Source organism: Pecten maximus, chromosome 1 (genome assembly GCF_902652985.1).
Source record: "Pecten maximus chromosome 1, xPecMax1.1, whole genome shotgun sequence".
Lineage (NCBI taxonomy): Eukaryota > Metazoa > Mollusca > Bivalvia > Pectinida > Pectinidae > Pecten > Pecten maximus.
Genome location: NC_047015.1, coordinates 29,477,723 through 29,498,359, shown reverse-complemented (window position 1 = coordinate 29,498,359; position 20,637 = coordinate 29,477,723). Strand labels below are relative to the sequence as shown.

The 20,637-nt window shown below is 36.8% G+C and overlaps 1 protein-coding gene across 1 annotated transcript; it reads left to right on the top strand.

The window, feature by feature from the left end:
- The first annotated feature begins 15,277 nt into the window (after positions 1 to 15,277).
- Positions 15,278 to 20,336, top strand: LOC117337833. The gene is made up of 6 exons (XM_033898996.1): positions 15,278 to 15,451; positions 15,567 to 15,654; positions 18,046 to 18,120; positions 18,421 to 18,551; positions 19,467 to 19,529; positions 20,247 to 20,336. Exons 2-6 carry the CDS (start codon positions 15,597 to 15,599, stop codon positions 20,334 to 20,336), a joined length of 417 nt encoding a protein of 138 aa, XP_033754887.1. The 5' UTR covers positions 15,278 to 15,451; positions 15,567 to 15,596.
- The last annotated feature ends 301 nt before the right edge of the window (positions 20,337 to 20,637 follow it).

Sequence of the window (20,637 nt, the reverse complement as noted above, 5' to 3'; positions counted from 1 at the left end):
ACATCTAAACTTTAGGAATCGTACACCACATACCGACTGTCTCTGTCCTACATCTAAACTTTAGAGATCGTACACCACATACCGACTGTCTCTGTCCTACATCTAAACTTTAGAGATCGTACACCACATACCGACTGTCTCTGTCCTACATCATCTAAACTTTAGAGATCGTACACCACATACCGACTGTCTCTGTCCTACATCTAAACTTTAGAGATCGTACACCACATACCGACTGTCTCTGTCCTACATCTAAACTTTAGAGATCGTACACCACATACCGACTGTCTCTGTCCTACATCATCTAAACTTTAGAGATCGTACACCACATACCGACTGTCTCTGTCCTACATCTAAACTTTAGGGATAGTACACCACATACCGACCGTCTCTGTCCTACATCATCTAAACTTTAGAGATCGTACACCACATACCGACTGTCTCTGTCCTACATCTAAACTTTAGGGATAGTACACCACATACCGACTGTCTCTGTCCTACATCTAAACTTTAGGGATAGTACACCACATACTGACTGTCTCTGTCCTACATCTAAACTTTAGAGATCGTACACCACATACCGACTGTCTCTGTCCTACATCTAAACTTTAGGGCTAGTACACTACATACCGACTGTCTTTGTCCTACATCTAAACTTTAGAGATCGTACACCACATACCGACTGTCTCTGTCCTACATCATCTAAACTTTAGAGATCATACACCACATACCGACTGTCTCTGTCCTACATCTAAACTTTAGAGATCGTACACCACATACCGACTGTCTCTGTCCTACATCTAAACTTTAGGGATAGTACACCACATACCGACTGTCTCTGTCCTACATCTAAACTTTAGAGATCGTACACCACATACCGACTGTCTCTGTCCTACATCTAAACTTTAGGGATAGTACACCACATACCGACTGTCTCTGTCCTACATCTAAACTTTAGAGATCGTACACCACATACCGACTGTCTCTGTCCTACATCTAAACTTTAGGGATCAGACATCACATACCGACTGTCTCTGTCCTGTATTTAAACTTTAGAGATCGTTCACCACATACCGACTGTCTCTGTCCTACATCTAAACTTTAGAGATCGTACACCACATACCGACTGTGTCTGTCCTACATCTAAACTTTAGGGATAGTACACCACATACCGACTGTCTCTGTCCTACATCTAAACTTTAGAGATCGTACACCACATACCGACTGTCTCTGTCCTACATATAAACTTTAGGGATCGTACACCACATACCGACTGTCTCTGTCCTACATCTAAACTTTAGAGATCGTACACCACATACCGACCGTCTCTGTCCTACATCTAAACTTTAGAGATCGTACACCACATACCGACTGTCTCTGTCCTACATCTAAACTTTAGAGATCGTACACCACATACCGACCGTCTCTGTCCTGTATTTAAACTTTAGAGATCGTACACCACATACCGACCGTCTCTGTCCTACATCTAAACTTTAGAGATCGTACACCACATACCGACTGTCTCTGTCCTACATCTAAACTTTAGAGATCGTACACCACATACCGACTGTCTCTGTCCTACATCTAAACTTTAGGGATCGTACACCACATACCGACTGTCTCTGTCCTACATCTAAACTTTAGGGATCGTACACCACATACCGACTGTCTCTGTCCTACATCGAAACTTTAGAGATCGTACACCACATACCGACTGTCTCTGTCCTACATCTAAACTTTAGAGATCGTACACCACATACCGACTGTCTCTGTCCTACATCTAAACTTTAGAGATCATACACCACATACCGACTGTCTCTGTCCTACATCTAAACTTTAGGGATCAGACACCACATACCGACTGTCTCTGTCCTACATCTAAACTTTAGAGATCGTACACCACATACCGACTGTCTCTGTCCTACATCTAAACTTTAGAGATCGTACACCACATACCGACTGTCTCTGTCCTACATCTAAACTTTAGAGATCGTACACCACATACCGACCGTCTCTGTCCTACATCGAAACTTTAGAGATCGTACACCACATACCGACTGTCTCGGTCCTACATCTAAACTTTAGAGATCGTACACCACATACCGACTGTCTCTGTCCTACATCTAAACTTTAGAGATCGTACACCACATACCGACTGTGTCTGCCCTGCATTAAAACTTTATGTAATTAGGGGTTTTTGTAAAAACCAAAGAAATCTCATTTTTAACAAAAGACAACATCGATTTTCTGCTCGTTTTGCATTGTGTGATTAATGCCAAGGTTTCCCTTCCTTTGTGTAATTAATAGCAAGGTCATCCTTCTTTTGTGAAAAGTTACAAAGGATACGTCTTCCCTGTGCAAAAGGTCAATGCTCTACGAGATCACTGTTCCGTTGTTTATGTTACATCAGTCATTTCTTTATTGAAGATCTTATAACAAGATACGCGCTAAATTGTTCGGCTCATATTAACGTCAACATCCCTTTGTATGACCAAGAACAACAGGGATTGTTGGTTTTATATGGAAACCATAATTCTAAATTTTATTTCAATAAAACGAGGGCAAAATACAAAAAAAAAAGAAAAGAAAAAAAGATGTAGATTTGCATGACATCCTTTAAATACAGAAGAATAGGATCAGATGTCTCTAAGGAGAAAGCGTGTCTGCTTCAAAGACGACTACCCGTCAGGTAAATATTGGTCAAATCAAAGCTACAAGTACAAGGAGAAAGCGTGTGTGCTTCAAAGACGACACCCGTCAGGCAGATATTGGTCAAATCAAAGCTACACGTGAGGAACACCCACAATATGTGTACTAGTGTTGTGACAACGAAACCACTAGGTATATCAACACGCATCGACTTAAGTTGGGGAAATAATGTAGAATATTTTGTTATGAGGTCATGGTGTCGACTAGAAAACTTCCCCGTGCTCCTCATCTAGCTGCAACTTTCGAAACCTTGTTCTATTAACAGAGTTCATCCCAAGATCACCATAACATTGTAAGATCAAGAACTACAGATAATGGTGACATTAAAACAAAACGACAAAACGATTCGACCACATTAATCAAAATTCCATGGAAACCCTCGAACAAGTACAAAGAGGGAATGTGCTACGTGCTTATTACTTGAATAGGATGACATTGACAGGACTGTTGAGGATTGTAATATATCCAACCAAACACATACACATACGCCGTTGTAAATGGTACCGCATTAGCAGTTACATTGCCGGAAATATACACTGACCAGTTGCAAATTCGTACTGTTTGAACACAGAACCAATATTAGGCATGTCAAACATCGGATTAAATTTGAACTAACCATTCTAAAGGTTTGAAGTGTCAGCTGAAAACAACGGTATCATTTACACATCTGGGTTATACTCTCTCTGCTCATTACTCAAATTATAATGATGCGCTCATATAGAAATGAATAAATTCCTTATTCAATTTATATACTGATCAGTGCGGGAATGAAAGGTAGGTCTGTACCCCGCGCCATTACTATACATTCACTTGCTAGGACAAATGGAAGGACCAGATTCCTCCATCGATTGACGCTCTTTTGATATAAATCTTAAGTCTTTAAATAAAAGTTTTCGATTTCTCGCCAATTTGGAGGCAGAACTTATGTTTACGAGAAGACGCCTGATTTACAATACGTTACCGATAATGATAGCTTTGGACGGATGTAGACCCTCCCGCTAGGGTCATCCGTACCTCGCCTTGTGATTCATGATCTTTCCAAGTCATCACTCGTCACAGTCAATACTGCTCAGAATAAACAAATGGACACGGGGTATATTAGAACCATTATTTGACCGTTAAGGAAACGCAAAACAACCGCTATTTTTACAAGAATTGATTACCATATTTTGCTGGCCTTTGGAGTCTCTTTAAATTGTTTATTACACCTTTGTCTCATACAGAGCATCAACAAATTATCATATTACGAAAAGTGGAGGGACATTTTGCAAGTTGCGGTGAGACGGGCTTGTAATGAAACAATGACACGATAAACAAAGAGAAATACCATACATGGGATACTTGCCCTGGCCGATATGATTCGCAGACTGGGACATATGGGTATTGTCAGTAATAAGTAATATATTATCTCCCTTGGCAGGCCATCTATCAGACCAGCACGGCCGACAGGGGATACTAGCGCCTTGGTCCGGCCTGTCTCTCGTCGGACTGACCAAATCTCCACAGCTATTAGTGCCACGAATATACATATGAATTTATGCTTTTGTCATTTCTGGTTTGATTCCTGTCAAAGCTAATTAATGGAAGGGTAAGAGGATATCTATAATGCTCCCAATGTCTCCGGAACCAATAACAGACGGCGAACGGAGATTTCTCTCTGTAGACTGGCAGTATCCAACGGAGGGCATCCTCAGCGTACCCGACAGTCATACATACGGACACTGGCCTCCGGTCCTGCACGCTATGTGAAACACTGGTATATACGCCTCGTATGGCAATAGATTTTACATAACAGCATGATGACTTTAGAGACATTAGTAGTAGCCATTCAGGAGACTCATCGGAAGATAACATTGATTTTGATAATATATTTACAATGTTTACGTATCTCTGCTCAATTTACAATCCCAAGACAGGAAATAATTTGCCATTTGTCTGTTGGTCATAATAACAGTATAGCGGTTATGTGATTAAGTATACCCGTCCGTATCGACCAGAGAATGCTTTATATATTTTTGCTGATTGTGCTTGTTAATCTCTATATCATATCACTATTCCGTCGGATACCATTACAATACTATAAAACAGAAATTGCTTAATACAAGAGTTTATTATCGAAGGTTGTGTGTGTAAGATGTTTACTGTTAGTCCACGTCATACAATAGGTTTGATACGTCACGTTGTTCCTGTGAGTCCCGAAATACAATACGTTTGTTGTTGAAGGGTGTGTGATAGATGTTTACTGTAATTCCCGTCATACAATAAGTTTGTTGTTGAAGGGTGTGAGATAGATGTTTACTGTAATTCCCGTCATACGATAAGTTTGTTTTTGAAGGGTGTGTGATAGATGTTTACTGTAATTCCCCGTCATACAATAAGTTTGTTTTTGAAGGGTGTGTGATAGATGTTTACTGTAATTCCCCGTCATACAATAAGTTTGTTTTTGAAGGGTGTGATATAGATGGTTACTGTAATTCCCGTCATACAATAAGTTTGTTGTTGAAGGGTGTGAGATAGATGTTTACTGTTAGTCCCGTCATACAATAAGTTTGTTGTTGAAGGGTGTGTGATAGATGTTTACTGTTAGTCCCGTCATACAATAAGTTTGTTGTTGAAGGGTGTGAGATAGATGTTTACTGTAATTCCCGTCATACAATAAGTTTGTTGTTGAAGGGTGTGTGATAGATGTTTACTGTTAGTCCCCGTCATACAATAAGTTTGATGTTGAAGGGTGTGTGATAGATGTTTACTGTTAGTCCCGTAGTACAATAAGTTTGTTGTTGAAGGGTGTGTGATAGATGTTTACTGTAATTCCCGTCATACAATAAGTTTGTTGTTGAAGGGTGTGAGATAGATGTTTACTGTTAGTCCCGTAATACAATAAGTTTGTTTTTGAAGGGTGTGTGACAGGTGTTTACTGTAATTCCCCGTCATACAATAAGTTTGTTGTTGAAGGGTGTGTGATAGATGTTTACTGTTAGTCCCCGTCATACAATAAGTTTGTTGTTGAAGGGTGTGTGATAGATGTTTACTGTAATTCCCGTCATACAATAAGTTTGTTGTTGAAGGGTGTGTGATAGATGTTTACTGTTAGTCCCCGTCATACAATAAGTTTGTTGTTGAAGGGTGTGTGATAGATGTTTACTGTTAGTCCCCGTCATACAATAAGTTTGTTGTTGAATGTGTGTGATAGATGTTTTCTGTTAGTCCCCGTCATACAATACGTTTGATGTTGAAGGGTTTGTCAAGTTGATGTTTCTGTAGGTTCCCTTATACAATAGTTAGATATAGAAGGTGAAATAGATGGATTTTTTTTGTGAATCCCCCTAATACAAAAGATTGTTTTCGACGGGTGTGTTAAGTTGTTGTTCCTGAGAATTCCCGTTACACACAAGGTTGTTATTGAAGGGTGAATCAAGCTGTTGTTCCTGTCAGTCCTATAATACAAACGATTGCTGTTGAAGGATGTGTCAAGTTGGTGTTCCTGTATTGTAAATATGTTTTTCTCTATACAACATGTCAGTATGTGAAAAAAGAATGAAATGAATTTGAATTTGACGGGTACGTGCGTCAAGTTGTTGTTCCTATGATTGATATTGAAGGATGTGTCAAGCTGTTGTTCTTGTGAGTTCCTGATATGCTGATATTCATTTGCCTTTTCCTTGGCCAATTTTACCTAATTTCTGTCTGAATTGGTTTAAATAGACCCTGTATCCAACACCTATTGATATCATCACTATAATATGGATGCTGTCTTGTTTACTAACATAATGTTGTTAAACCTCAGTCTAAGGTAGACAACTCGTATGGTATACAAACAAAATGATTGTTTACAGATTGTGTCGTTTAGTTGTTTATATTCTATATTATAATATGAACAATGTATTTCGTTGTTCCATCATCATTTTGCTGAATTTCACATTCAGTGTAGTGAGAGCACGCTGTTTTTTTTCTTTAGGAAGTGATTACAACAGTACGGCCGATATGACCCTTAATGATACAGTAGTTACATTGCATTTCAAGAAAATCTAAATATAAGTAGCATGAACAGTGGTATTATAAACAGCAATCTCCTCAACTTCTCCGTAGTTTATAACTTAAACAGCTGATATCGTGAAAATGATTCAATTTCTTGTTGACAACCTCCTAGGTGCGTTTGGTGTCAAGATCTTCCAACATATGTTTGTAAAATACCATCGAGTACAACTTATCCTCTGTGTGTCGACTTTCTTTGTGTATTGAAAACGTATCGGAACTTATAACAAAAGCCTGGCAAAGTATATGAATTTAATAGAGTAACATATTAAATTAGGTTATCAAATGTAACTTCACCGCGATTCGGTTACTGTCATTAGTATGCCTGCTATTTGGTTCCTGTCATTAGTGTGTCCCAAAATTTGAAAAGGAGTTAAGTATTAAATTCATTGATGTCGTTTGTTATTCTTTTACTATTTGATAATTCATTTTTAGTTTTATGTAATGGTATTGATGGCGTGTTGCATTTAAATAACAATAAAAAAAGATTGTTGAATATGCCCTAAATATAAACTGTTTAATGTTGGACATCGTGGTTGGGAAATATTTGGTTCCGTGTGTGACGTGAATTAGATGTATTCTGTGCTCAGAGACATTGCTGATTGTTCTACTGTCACTGATTATACCCTGGTTCATAACGTATCTGGCGGTGACCCGGATGTGACCGGGTACCGGATATGACCCGGATGTGACCCGGAGTTACATGACCTGTGTCCCCGATAAAGCGGGGGACACTGAGCGAATTGGACGTCCGGAGAGCTTGTTTTCATGAGATCATTCCCATGCTCAAACATGAGATCTGTGCTCAACTTAACCTTTTTGTAGCTCGCTTTAATCGTAAAAAAAGACAGTTTAAAAAAGAGCTCAAATATCAAAAATAATATCTCACTTGAAGGCTTTCCAATATTTCCTTCAAATCTTTGAAAAATACTAATACAGATTTATCATCAAAATCATTGAGTTTGAGTAAAGCGTTGTACCTTTACAAGGGTGTCCGTGTATTGTTTTTAATTTTTTTTTTTTGTTAAATGTCGAAAGAGTTTCGGGAGAGATTATTCATAAAACAAAAGGCAAATTATATTATTATATTTATATTATATGAATGTTAGTTTCAATCACAATTAAATGAATTTGTACTGAAATTAAACACAAGAAACAATGAACGGAGACAATCACTATTGAAATATGCAGAACTTTGCTGTACTTATAATTATTTAAATGTAGATGTAATAAAGCGAATCAAGTATTCAAAAAGAAACATCGTTCTCTCATATCTCGCCATATTGGATAGAGTTTGCCCATGAAAGATAGCTATGTAAGATAAATCTATCTTACATAGCATTTCACGCGCGCGGAGTAATCTGCGTTCAAGGGGGACAACTCTCACAACGTCGTCTGCTTGTGTTTACATCCGACATTCCTTATCGTCGGTGTCGGTTTTGAAACGTTGGACTTAACTATAAAAAATACATACATTCTTATATATATATCAGCAGTAAACCAATAGGGCTACACGGTTAAACGATTAGACATTTCATCTGAGCGATCATATAACTCCGTTACTGTAGACTAGGTCAGCAGGGGGGCCTGGAATTTGTTTACTCTACTGTACTGTCAGTAAATGTTAGGCCTACTCAGTAACCTGTGTATTTGGCAGTTGGGAATTAGCTCTTAAATGAACGTATATTCGGTAAAAATGACACCCCTCGATGTTCATATAAAAATATTTATTTTAATTGTAACTCAGAGTCTCTATTTGTGTAGAGTAACCATAAGTTAATTGACTTGGCATTTAAAAGTACAGTGTGTTCTGTGAAATGATTAAATATGTCGAGGTGCAAATCAAATTATATGTGAAGTTGGAAAACTCATTTCAGCGTTGGCTTTCAGTATTGTTGATAGATCACGGCCACGTAAAAGTCGGTCAAGTTACGGTAATTTTTATCGGCGAATTGTTCATTCGTTCATCACTTAACCACAAAATGAATGAAATTTGAGTGCAAACAGAATATCACAAGTATATTTAGTAAAAACGTCAAATAAAGAAATTAAAAAATTGAAGAAAATGGATGGCTGAGGGACACTTTCGCCAGAAATTCGGTAATGATATGAGAGAAAAAGACTCTTTCATTATGTGTGTATGTAGGATAGGGATATTCCATCCTCGGGATCACAAAATGTGGTAAAACCCTCGGCAAGTCTTATATACTTCACTTCATGCAATAATAAGGTTATGTTTCTGTCAGATTTCTTATTTTTTGAATTTATTGACGATATTAAAGATACTACAGCGCCAACAAAGCTATTTACGATTGATTTAAAAAGAGAATGGACTCTAGTATATTTTCATACAATACCTAAAATTACAAACTTTATACCATTACCACCCCCCATAAGTTTGAACTTCTAATTGTATTTTTAAAATTTGAAATGGAAAAAAATGATTAATAGAAAGTAATTCTACCGTACTCCGCCTCTACCGACCTGTCGCGTTGACTTTTTCCCGGGATACACAAAGAAGGCGACCCTGTTTGCGGGTAGGTGTACACGTTATGAAGTTACTGGGTGCTATATTACACACAAACGTTTGGGAAGACATGTACAATATCGAACAGAAAGGTGTCTTAATGAAACATAAAGAGAATGCTGTATTACAAGCCCCTGTCTCTAACTTAATGTGCCTATACAAACAGGTACAAAAATCCAGTCGTTGAAAATGTAAACAAGAATTTAGTGTGTACTTTCATTTGCACAGGTAACGTAAATCAGATAAGGTTATCAACCGTATTTACAAAGTCAACGTGTTTTGTTTATTAACATTTGAAAATCAAACGTTTTGGTCACTGCAGTACATGTGTATCTAGTTGAAACTTATCTGAGTCACTACTCGGATAATTCAGTTTGGCAGCAAGGATGACGTTAACAACGGTCAAATAGAAATGAGACAAACAAACAAAAACAAACAAACAAACAAGCAAACAATGAAACATTAAAAGCAAAAAAGGGGCAAGTGGAAGAAATCCTGATACAACAAATACCTAAAAAAAACTATTTTTATTGATAAAACAAATAAGCTCTTCGGATTCGAATTCGTTGCAGTTATACACGCACCTGCATGCATCAACGTACATGTAACAACTTAGGCCCAACGACTGATTCGCAAATGTAAGAATCGTTTAAAATGCTGCATACACACATATGCAATATACATATTGTACCTATTTTGCTTTCGTGAATATTGAGTTATATGCCAGTCAATGGCCAACACCACAAGTCATTCCGTTGGGACTGTAACGTAAGGTCTTCTAAACATTTATTTTTAAGGCACTATTATCTTTTTCGATTTGTCGGTTTTAATTAGATAGTTTTGATATCATGTGTGCAGTTTTATGCATTTTTGTGACAGGCAGTGTATAGGATGTCGGCGCTGTAACATTTTTGTGACAGGCAGTGTATAGGCTTTCAGCGCTGTAATATTTTTTTGTGACAGGCAGTGTATAGACTGTCGGCGCTGTGCTATTTTTGTGACGGACAGTGTATAGGATGTCGGCGCTGTAACATTATGTGACAGGCAGTGTATAGGCTATCGCCGCTGTAGTGTCTTTGTGACAGGTAGTGTATAGGCTGTCGGCGTGTAACATTTTTGTGACAGGCAGAGTATAGGTTATCGGGGCTGTAGTATCTTTTTGACAGGCAGTGTATAGGCTGTCGGTGCTGTAGTATCTTTGTGACAGGCAGTGTATAGGCTGTCGGCGCTGTAATATTTTTGTGACAGGCAGTGTATAGGATGTCGGCGGTGTAACATTTTTGTGACAGGCAGTGTATAGGCTGTCGGTGCTGTAGTATCTTTGTGACAGGCAGTGTATAGGCTGTCGGTGCTGTAGTATCTTTGTGACAGGCAGTGTATAGGATGTCGGCGCTGTAATATTTTTGTGACAGGCAGTGTATAGGCTGTCGGCGCTGTAATATTTTTTATGACAGGCAGTGTATAGGCTGTCGGCGTGTAACATCTTTGTGACAGGCAGTGTATAGGATGTCGGCGCTGTAGTATCTTTGTGACAGGCAGTGTATAGGATGTCGGCACTGTAGCATCTTTAACTGAAGACATTTAATAAAGTTTGGGAGTACACATTAAAATACCGGTATTTTGACCATGTGTCTATATAAGGAACATTATTGTGTATTCTGTTATCGTTTGATCTATTTTGAAGTTCCAGCACAGCATGTTTGACATTTTATGGATTTAGATGTCTGCATATGTCACCAATGTCGATTACATACACCCGGGTCAGGGAAGAGGCCAAAGCAGGACTTTCTATACAGGATCCCGAGCTCAAAATGCAACTTCAGTGAGAATAATTCACATCTCGTCAGCGAGATTGTCATCTCTTCATCATATCAACAACAACTATGTTGTCAAAAGTTTTAAGGGGTATAGTGTTTTTTTTTCCTAAAATACATACGTGTTCCTTAGGATTTTTTTTTCATGGGACCTGAACCCGAATGTACTTAATTGTGGTCTCAGTCCATCTGACCACTCCATCAAAATCGGATTTCTCAAAGTACAATGTAGATGTCTGCCGGGAATTTGATATTAACACTTGGACATCACCATTCAAACTCTAGTTGAGTGTAAGATCAGAATGAACCTCTATTAAACATTAACTGACACACAGCAGTACCCTCTTTCTCCCGGTTGCCACCCCCAAATAGAACGCCCTTTACCCCCAAATATTGGGCGAAGTGTCAGTCGGGTATCATCTTTAAAATCCATATCACATAGAGTCGTCTTTGCATCTAATCTAATGTCAGTTTTTACACTTTAAAAATACGTATTTGTTTAATGTATCAATTATTAAGTAATTTTCACCCTAACGGCAAACACTCGTAAGTAAAGATACTGTTGATCAGGGGTTTCATCGATCAGTCAAAATGGCAACAATTATAACATAATGATAACATAATACTAACATATACCAGGACATTCAATCTACAGGAATATCAAGGCATAACTAAAGTAAAAACAGAGACAGAGACCATCGTAACAAAGGTCCTGGAAGAGAAAATATATCACCACAACGGGCACAAGGGACTCCTAGTTACATGCAGACCACGAGACATAAAAACAACATAAACTAGCAAAACATTAAAACAGCAAGAACAAAGGACACCTAGTAACAGAATATATAAATAAAAACACAATAGAGAATACCAAATACAATAGGAGGCCAACTAAACCAATAGGAACAGAAGAGGCATGAAAATAGAAACAGCAAACACCAAATACAATAGGAGGCCAAGCTAAACCTATAGGGACATACGAGACATGGAAACAGAAACAGAGAATACCAAATACAATAGGAGGCCAAGCTAAACCAATAGGGACAGACGAGACATGGAAACAGAAACAGAGAACACTAAATACAATAGGAGGCCAAGCTAAACCTATAGGGACAGACGAGACATGGAAATAGAAACAGAGAATACCAAATACAATAGGAGGCCAAGCTAAACCTATAGGGACAGACGAGACATGGAAATAGAAACAGAGAATACCAAATACAATAGGAGGCCAAGCTAAACCAATAGGGACAGACGAGACATGGAAACCGGCACAAAGAATGGAAACCGAGAGGTGAGCAAAAATATGAGTGATAAATATGATTGTCGGTCAGTCCCTTAACTATAATACTATAATCACTATTATACCTCCGTAGGAAAACAGGGTTAGTGTAAATTCTTCAGTTAAGTACATTTTACTTAACGTCCATAATTTTCCCCTTAACGTCCATAGGTTTCCCCATAAGAAAAACATTATAAGTGATTTCATTAAATTTGGAAATATTTGTGACATCAAGGCCTGGTGATCACAGAATATGTTCCATAAAAGTACTATCTTTTGGTAATTGTATGTTATTGTTTGAAACGTGAATATAACTCTCCCTCTATTATGTTGCACTGGGACTATCAAATTATTAGCCTCGTGGAGTTATAACTCGAGTCTTTTAAAAACATTCTCAATCATGATAAACCTATATAATTCCAATCTTGCTATGAAAGCGACGTCTGACGTTCTTCTGATTTGTTCGTCAAATTCTGGTGTTAGTTACTTTTAATTTAAAAGTGTGTAAACAGTCCGATACACAACTATCGCACATACCTTGTCGAACTAATGTTTTGGAAGAAACTGTATTGCTATATATTTCGCTATCAATAGATTTTTATTGATTTTACTGCAAACTAATGGCAAACATGTGTCAATATGGTTCCCACCGCCCTGTACAAGCTTAGCTGTGTCCCCTTCACTGCTAGGGTACTGATACGATAGAATGTCAATATCCCAATTCTAGCACGTGTGTCAGGACATGCATAATATTCAAATATAGCTAGGGAGGACCTACTGAAGCAGGTATACCAAGACGAGCCCGCAGCGTCGGATATGGAAGGGAGGCCAAAGTTAGGTATTCGAACATTAGTCACAGTTTAGTACTAAGGTAAAGAATTCAATAAGCTTAATCAATGTGCCATATCGTTCAGATATATCAAACTGTGATAAAGATATCACATTTTACTGTTAGTTGTAGTTGCATAAAGAGTTGTCAGCTAATCAAGTTATCAGAAGCACAATGACAGTATCTACACAAATGCATACTGATATTGTATATTTATAAAACATAACTGTGTACATATTTTATGTAAGATTGTAATCTACAAAGTTCGAGTTGTGTACGAAAAGCCTATCTAGGTAGTGCGATATGTGTTGGTAACTGTAAATGTCACCAGTGTCTCTAGTCGATATGAATCCTGATATCACAAACTGGTGTGTACTTTAGATACGATCAAGTAGGGCGTGACCACGTGATATACGGAGAATGAGGAAGGTCTGACAGATATAATTTATCTTTGACTACGTTTACTTTACAGTGTTGTATTGCGTAACGGCACAGCTCTATTAGTTATGATAACGACTTGTGTGGGTACACACAACAATGACTTTATGATATTGAAATCGGGCTTCGTTATGGATGTACTACCTGTTATATCTGTCAGTTCCGTCGTATTTGTCTTATACACTTTGAAATGTTGGTGATATTTTGAATCATTATTCAGACATTTCTATTTGATCTGATCGACTAGTTGAAGTGTCGTAAGAAGCAAACATTTAGGTAAATGTAGACTATTCTATAAATATCTTTCACAACTGTCAGTCAGTATCTGATAATCATACAAGTGATCCAGGGACCGTTTTTGTTTATTGCGGTACAAACGGTTGGACAAGTTAGACATGACCTAGCGATTCTATGCTGCTTTTGGACAAGCCTTGACAAAGACACGAGTCTTGAATAAGACTTTTATGCCCATGGAGATTGATGCCTGAAATGTTATGATTAAATTTGACGAACCTACTTGTCCACCTAAATGTACAGGTTTCTAGTCTAGCGATTCGCCGAATGAGCTATAGATAATATTCGCCATAGCCTGGTTTGGAAGAAGAGGTAAATAAATAAAGCTAACTATCAATTTGTCACGAATTTTAAATTAAACTCTATCAATTCACTCTATATGCCTTCTATGTTTCTCGGCCAGATATCGCAAGATATGTATTTCGGAATGATATTCCTATCCCTTGATGACGGGGACATTCATAACAATGTCTTGTAAACGATAGCACAGTACGAATCACGCGTTTTACGTCAAGCGAATCACAAACTTTAGTAATTGAAGGGAGATATTAAAACTGGTTCCGTAAGGAAGCGTAGTATAAAAGCAAATTGTTTAATCTGATTTCGTCCGCCTGTGTAAGTGTAATAGGAAAGGATTAATGAAAATTTCCCTGCCCTTCGAGCTAGCGATCTTTCACTCTCAAGGCAAACATCCTAATATTACACGAAATTCCCGCTAGTGTCAGCTGGTAAGGTGACCTTATACGCTCTACTTTTACAATACACCCTTAACTAAGTATTCGCCCTCGAAGACAACCACGTCCCAGGTTCTTTAGCTACAAGGAAACCTCTCAATCTCCTAAAGCGTTCACTTGGAGTCGTCAACGGCACGAAATCTGTATTAAAAAGGAGCAATGAAAAATCCTTTATGCGCTCTATACATACATGTAAGTACATGTACTCACATGTATGTATGTACTCGTTGTGACTAGAGTATTAGATCGTTCAATATTTGTGCTGGGTGCAGTCAGGAGCATTGTTAGTCACCACCAATGAGTTATTTTATAAGAACATAATGATTAAAGCATTCAGTCATAGTTCTACAAACCACTGCCTGATACTACGAGGAAAGGAGTGCTGTAATTTCCTTGTCCCACGACCTTGCTGGCTTAAGAGGCCTCAAAACCCTGTTCACTGAACGCCGCATTGACAAAAAATGTTTTGATAAGGACACATGGGGAGGTTGTAAGCACCAGATAAAATAACTCGAGATAGTCCGTAAAGGAAAAAGAAACTGAAGGAAGTAGTAGGTTACTAGATACCTGGAACAGTGATAACCGGCGAGTGTAAGGATGGTCGGTCATGTAAGGTATTAGCGCGCCGTTATCGTTATCGGTCGGGACAGAGTACACACGGGCTGGACATTCTATGTGTTAAGTGACAGCATCATAGCATACAGTCACCACCGAACTGGCATAAGTATCTTCTATCTTATATAATTTATTTCATGCTGTTATTCTATGGCTTAATATCTGGTTCACAAGGTATGTTGGTAAACTTACATCATTTCCGGTAATATTTCGTGCAGGTGTGATTGTGTGATTGTGTAATTGTATTATTATTTATCCGCACCGTTACAAACTGTCTATTTTACTACAGAGAGTTGTTGATCAGGCGTTCTACGGCAGTATGACGCCATTCCTGCACGTGCTGTTGCTTCTTGCTCTGTGTGTGTTTGGTAATCAAGGTAAGTTTGTCTATATACTGATCATCTGACGGAATAGAACATTGACTAGATTGGTTCTCAAGGGAGATAACACACATTTTAGCAGTGAATGGAATTCTATAATTGATATCAATAGCCATTTAGATTTGGTAAATCATTCAATTGATTATACTGCCTATGACCCAGTTTATCATAAGTATGCATACAACTATCAAAGTGCAATAAAAATGTATAATAATAATAATCTTTATTTTTCGGAGGACAAATACATGTTAAGCCAAAGGTTATCTAACACATGGTCCTTTATAAGTAAAACATACATAGACATCAATGGTTAGTAAAAACAACGTTTAAAGGAAAAATAATAACATGTACAGTTTTCATATAAAATACACAATACATATATCGTTAACTCTTTGAAAGAGACAATTAATTACTGTTACAATAGATGATAAAAAATACAGTATCTGGGAGATTGTTTAAAATTCAAGTAAATATTTGACTAGTTTTCTTTTAAAAGTGATAAAACAGTTGGTTTCCTCGAATGTCTATTGTGACTACTTCTAACTATTTATACATTACTGGATGAGGAGCCAGGGACTTCTTCATGGAGACATTTGAAAATCATACATTGCATTCTAAATTCAAAATATTTATCCATAGTCATCCACCATAATATTCAAACATGTCTATGGATGGCGTAATTAATGGTACAATAAGAATCATTCTAGCTACCTGTTTATTAGTCTTCAGAAGCTTACCCATTAAGTTTCACGAACATCCTGACCACACAGTACTACTGTATACAAAATATGTAAATTCTTCCATAAATAGATATAGACATATACGGCGCAACAGGCATACCTTACCTTATTTTGCCCAAAATAGACGAAATATGTTATGACCATGTCAAAGATTTATCAATATCAACACGAAGTAATTTATCTCTTGCATCCTGTTCAAGAGACTCGTTACATTAAGTAAGATCTAGTGTTTTTTTGTTGTTCTTTTTTCATTTACAAATCATCTTATTTTCAACGCCCAATGTATGGACATTGTTTAAATCAGATTATAAATTGTTTTTGATATCATCTAATGATTTGCAAGCAGCAGATCGAGTAGAGTCTGCATACATGTCCGAATCAGCCTTCACATTTAATGGCAAATCGTTTATGAAAACTAAAAACATTAAAGGATCTTAACTAGACACACGACACCATGAGTAACTTTTCGGTGTCCCTTTGTTGTACCAGAGAAATAGACAAAATAAAACATTATAAAAAGAGACACATTATTCATAGTATAACACGTACACTATATTGTAGTAAAGGGGTCATAACAATGACTGAATTCAACAAATCAAACGTAGCAGGATTTAATGAAACACCAAAATAAATGTAAAGACTACATTTACGCACAACACGACGGTAAATCAGACATGGAAAGATGAGAAAAAAGACTGGTCTACTACAACGTTATAATTTGAAAAATAAGCTGATTGTCAAAGTGTCAAGATAATAACAAATATAAATTATTGTTCGTCAGAGGTGATCGGTTTTCCGAAAACTACCGACTGATGTTTTACATCACGTCATATTCCTATGCCATTGCTTGCTTGAACAACAACAAAATATTTAGTCTTCCGCCGTAAAAAATGAATGCCCAACAAACAGTACAATATGACTGAATTTATAGGTGAATGATCACAAATTAATAATTTGTTCTACTGACACAGAAAAAATAAATGATACAGTGCATTTGTGAAAGTTATAATACATATAAACAAAAAGAAATGTTTCCCAGAGATGTCAAACAGTTAAAAAGTAGTCCTGAACCTGATGTGACTCGGTGTAACTATGTGGGATAGATATATCGCACATGACTGTTCCACATACTGTAGGACAAATGTATCTTACATATGTAAAAGTGTGAGAAATAAAATAAATATTACAATGAGGCAAATGACTACTAACCATATGGTTGATCAACAGTAGGACGGGCAACAAATACATATGTGAAATAACATACATTTAACCACTACGAGTTAATCACTACCTTTGTCGAATTAACATCTGCCCTATTCGCGAACGCTCCACTTAAGGCAAGGGGGAACAACCAGTAATCAGGCGAAAGCTCAACTAAAAGCCTGAAGCAAGGCAATCTCAAGGAAGTCCTTAGGTTGAGGATATGTTCAGGAAAGAGACCTAGTCGCACCGTATGATTAAAAAAATAGGAATATGGCAAGCGCTCGTGATCGTGATTTAATTCTTGAAAAAGCATACAAATGTATATTCAATATATCTACCGTTACAGCTCTTTATTTGATACCATATTGACATCAACAAAGGTCTATAACGGGTAAATATCAAACATTGATATAAGGGACTATAATTCTCATTATCTTCTTTGCAGCGCTGAATAATCAAACAGGATGTCCACATGGAAATGGAAATGCCCAATACAACATAAATGAGAAGTTACCTATAGGTTTGTTTTTTTTGCTTACCAATATTTAGATACTGGCCAAATACATTGTACCACTAAATTTTACTATTCAAAAAAGGACACATGCAATATTGACCTTCTCATGACGTTTTCAAAACACACAGTTCTCCCACAAAACTTATAGTTGAAATTTAGATCGTTTATCCGAAAGTGGTAGAATCATCTATAATAAGAAGTATTGATCAGGCACATTGTGATCAAAATTATTGAAAACTCATACCATATTGATGGTTGAGAATGCATGTCAGTGATTATGTATTTTGCATTCAAAATATCGTGCAGGCACGGAGGTCATCCTGTTTGAGAATATAAAAAACATCACACTTTCCGGGACTGCATTTGATGTCACGAAGAAAGGAGATGAAGCGTATGCTGTAATTCTTAAGAAAAATTACGTCTACGATGCATCAAATGTAAGATAATATTTAAACATAGTCAACAGAAAACTGATCGTAACGTTAATTTTTCGGCAGATTAAAAATGTGTTATAGATATCCATTGCTATAAGATTCTCTCGAAAAACTAAGAGATATGTAATATATAATTCACCAGGAAATGATATAAAATCCTTCCTATGACTTGCCATTGTCTTATGAGGTGTAGTTGTGACACAAGGATCCTTGTAGAATGGTACATTTGTATATACATATCTTGTGAGGAGAGTAGTTGTGACATATGGATCCTTGTAGAACGTTACATCTGTATATAAATGTCTGGTGAGGAGAGTAGTAGTGACACCAAGATCCTGGTAGAATGATACATGTGTATACAAATGTCTTGTGAGGAGAGTAGTTGTGACACCAAGATCCTGGTAGAATGTCACATTTGTATATAAATATCTTGTGAGGAGAGTAGTTGTGGCATAGGGATCCTTGTAGAACGTTACATCTGTATATACATGTCTTGTGAGGAGAGTAGTTGTGACACCAAGATCCTGGTAGAATGTTACATGTGTATATAAATATCTTGTGAGGAGAGTAGTTGTGACATATGGATCCATGTAGAACGTTACATCTGTATATGAATGTCTGGTGATGAGAGTAGTAGTGACACCAAGATCCTGGTAGAATGTTACATGTGTATACAAATGTCTTGTGAGGAGAGTAGTTGTGACACCAAGATCCTGGTAGAATGTCACATTTGTATATAAATGTCTGGTGAGGAGAGTAGTTGTGACACCAAGATCTTGGTGGAATTTAACATTTATATACGACATTCTAAGAAGGAACAGGTTTAATCATCATAATGTAATTCAATATAGAACTACAAAATGTATACACATTATATATGTATATATCCTTATTCCAATGTTTCATATTTTTTTTTAGATTGGGAACAATTTAAAAAACGTTCATTTTACCTGTGTTCCAAAGCATGGATCAACAATACAGGTATGTTTTACATGTACATCTAATATCTGTCTCCTCAGTATTTTATACATTTGTTTGAACATGCCTCAAGAGAAAAAATAAACAAGCATATGAAAATCGCGCATTATTGCAATAGTTCCTGTGTGTACATTTGATATATGTATCACACAATAATCTAAAGCATACACATGAATAGGTGATACAACATTTTCAAAGTAAAATAAGTTGTCTTGGTTCTTTCACAAGCGTCTGTATATAGAAATCATATAAGCCCCTACTCCTACTATATCAACAAGGTGTAACAATTGATGATCGGACGATGCATCGACTGTTGAACGCAGTAGGCTATCTATGTTGTTTATGTTCTACACTCATAACACAAAAACTAAGACAACAGATATGATTGAAAATCTAAACAATAGCTATTTACTCCGAGGATAAACCTTTTGCAACTCTAAACCATTATAAACATAATTCGACAAAGTATCAAAAATAACCTTATTACCTCCCTTTGATCATAAAAATCGTTATACCTATAAAAACAAATTTCATCTCCAGTTATTTGATTTATATACATATTTCTTATACTTCTTTATTTTAAATTACTATAATGTAATTTTCCTATTGTTAGTTTAAACATGTTTATTGTCAATATAATCAAAAGGGTTGGGCACGAGATACAAGGACATTAGACAGTCCCGTTCCTTATAATATCATTACACGTATGTATACATCCAGATGGCTAAAAATGCTAAGTATGTACAATACTATTGGATGAGGAAAGGGGAAAGAAGGAGAGTGAAGATGGCAGAGATCATGGCATATTAATGTACTAAAAGGAAAAAAATGCATGATAGTTAATAACTTCTAACATCACAAGTCGTAAACCATTTAAAGTCGTACTAAAACTATCATTGGCCTAGCCTGCTGTCTAACCCATTTGTGTAAATGTTATACAAAATGGCCACCAAAGTGGTGACAATGTAAATCTATTTTATACACTAGAGTCATAGCCATGACTCACAAAACAATAAAAATGCAGATAATGATCAAATTTAACACACTGCAATTACCTTCTATGAACAAAAGAAGCAACTGCTACACAAATAAAATGTACAATATTATCTAG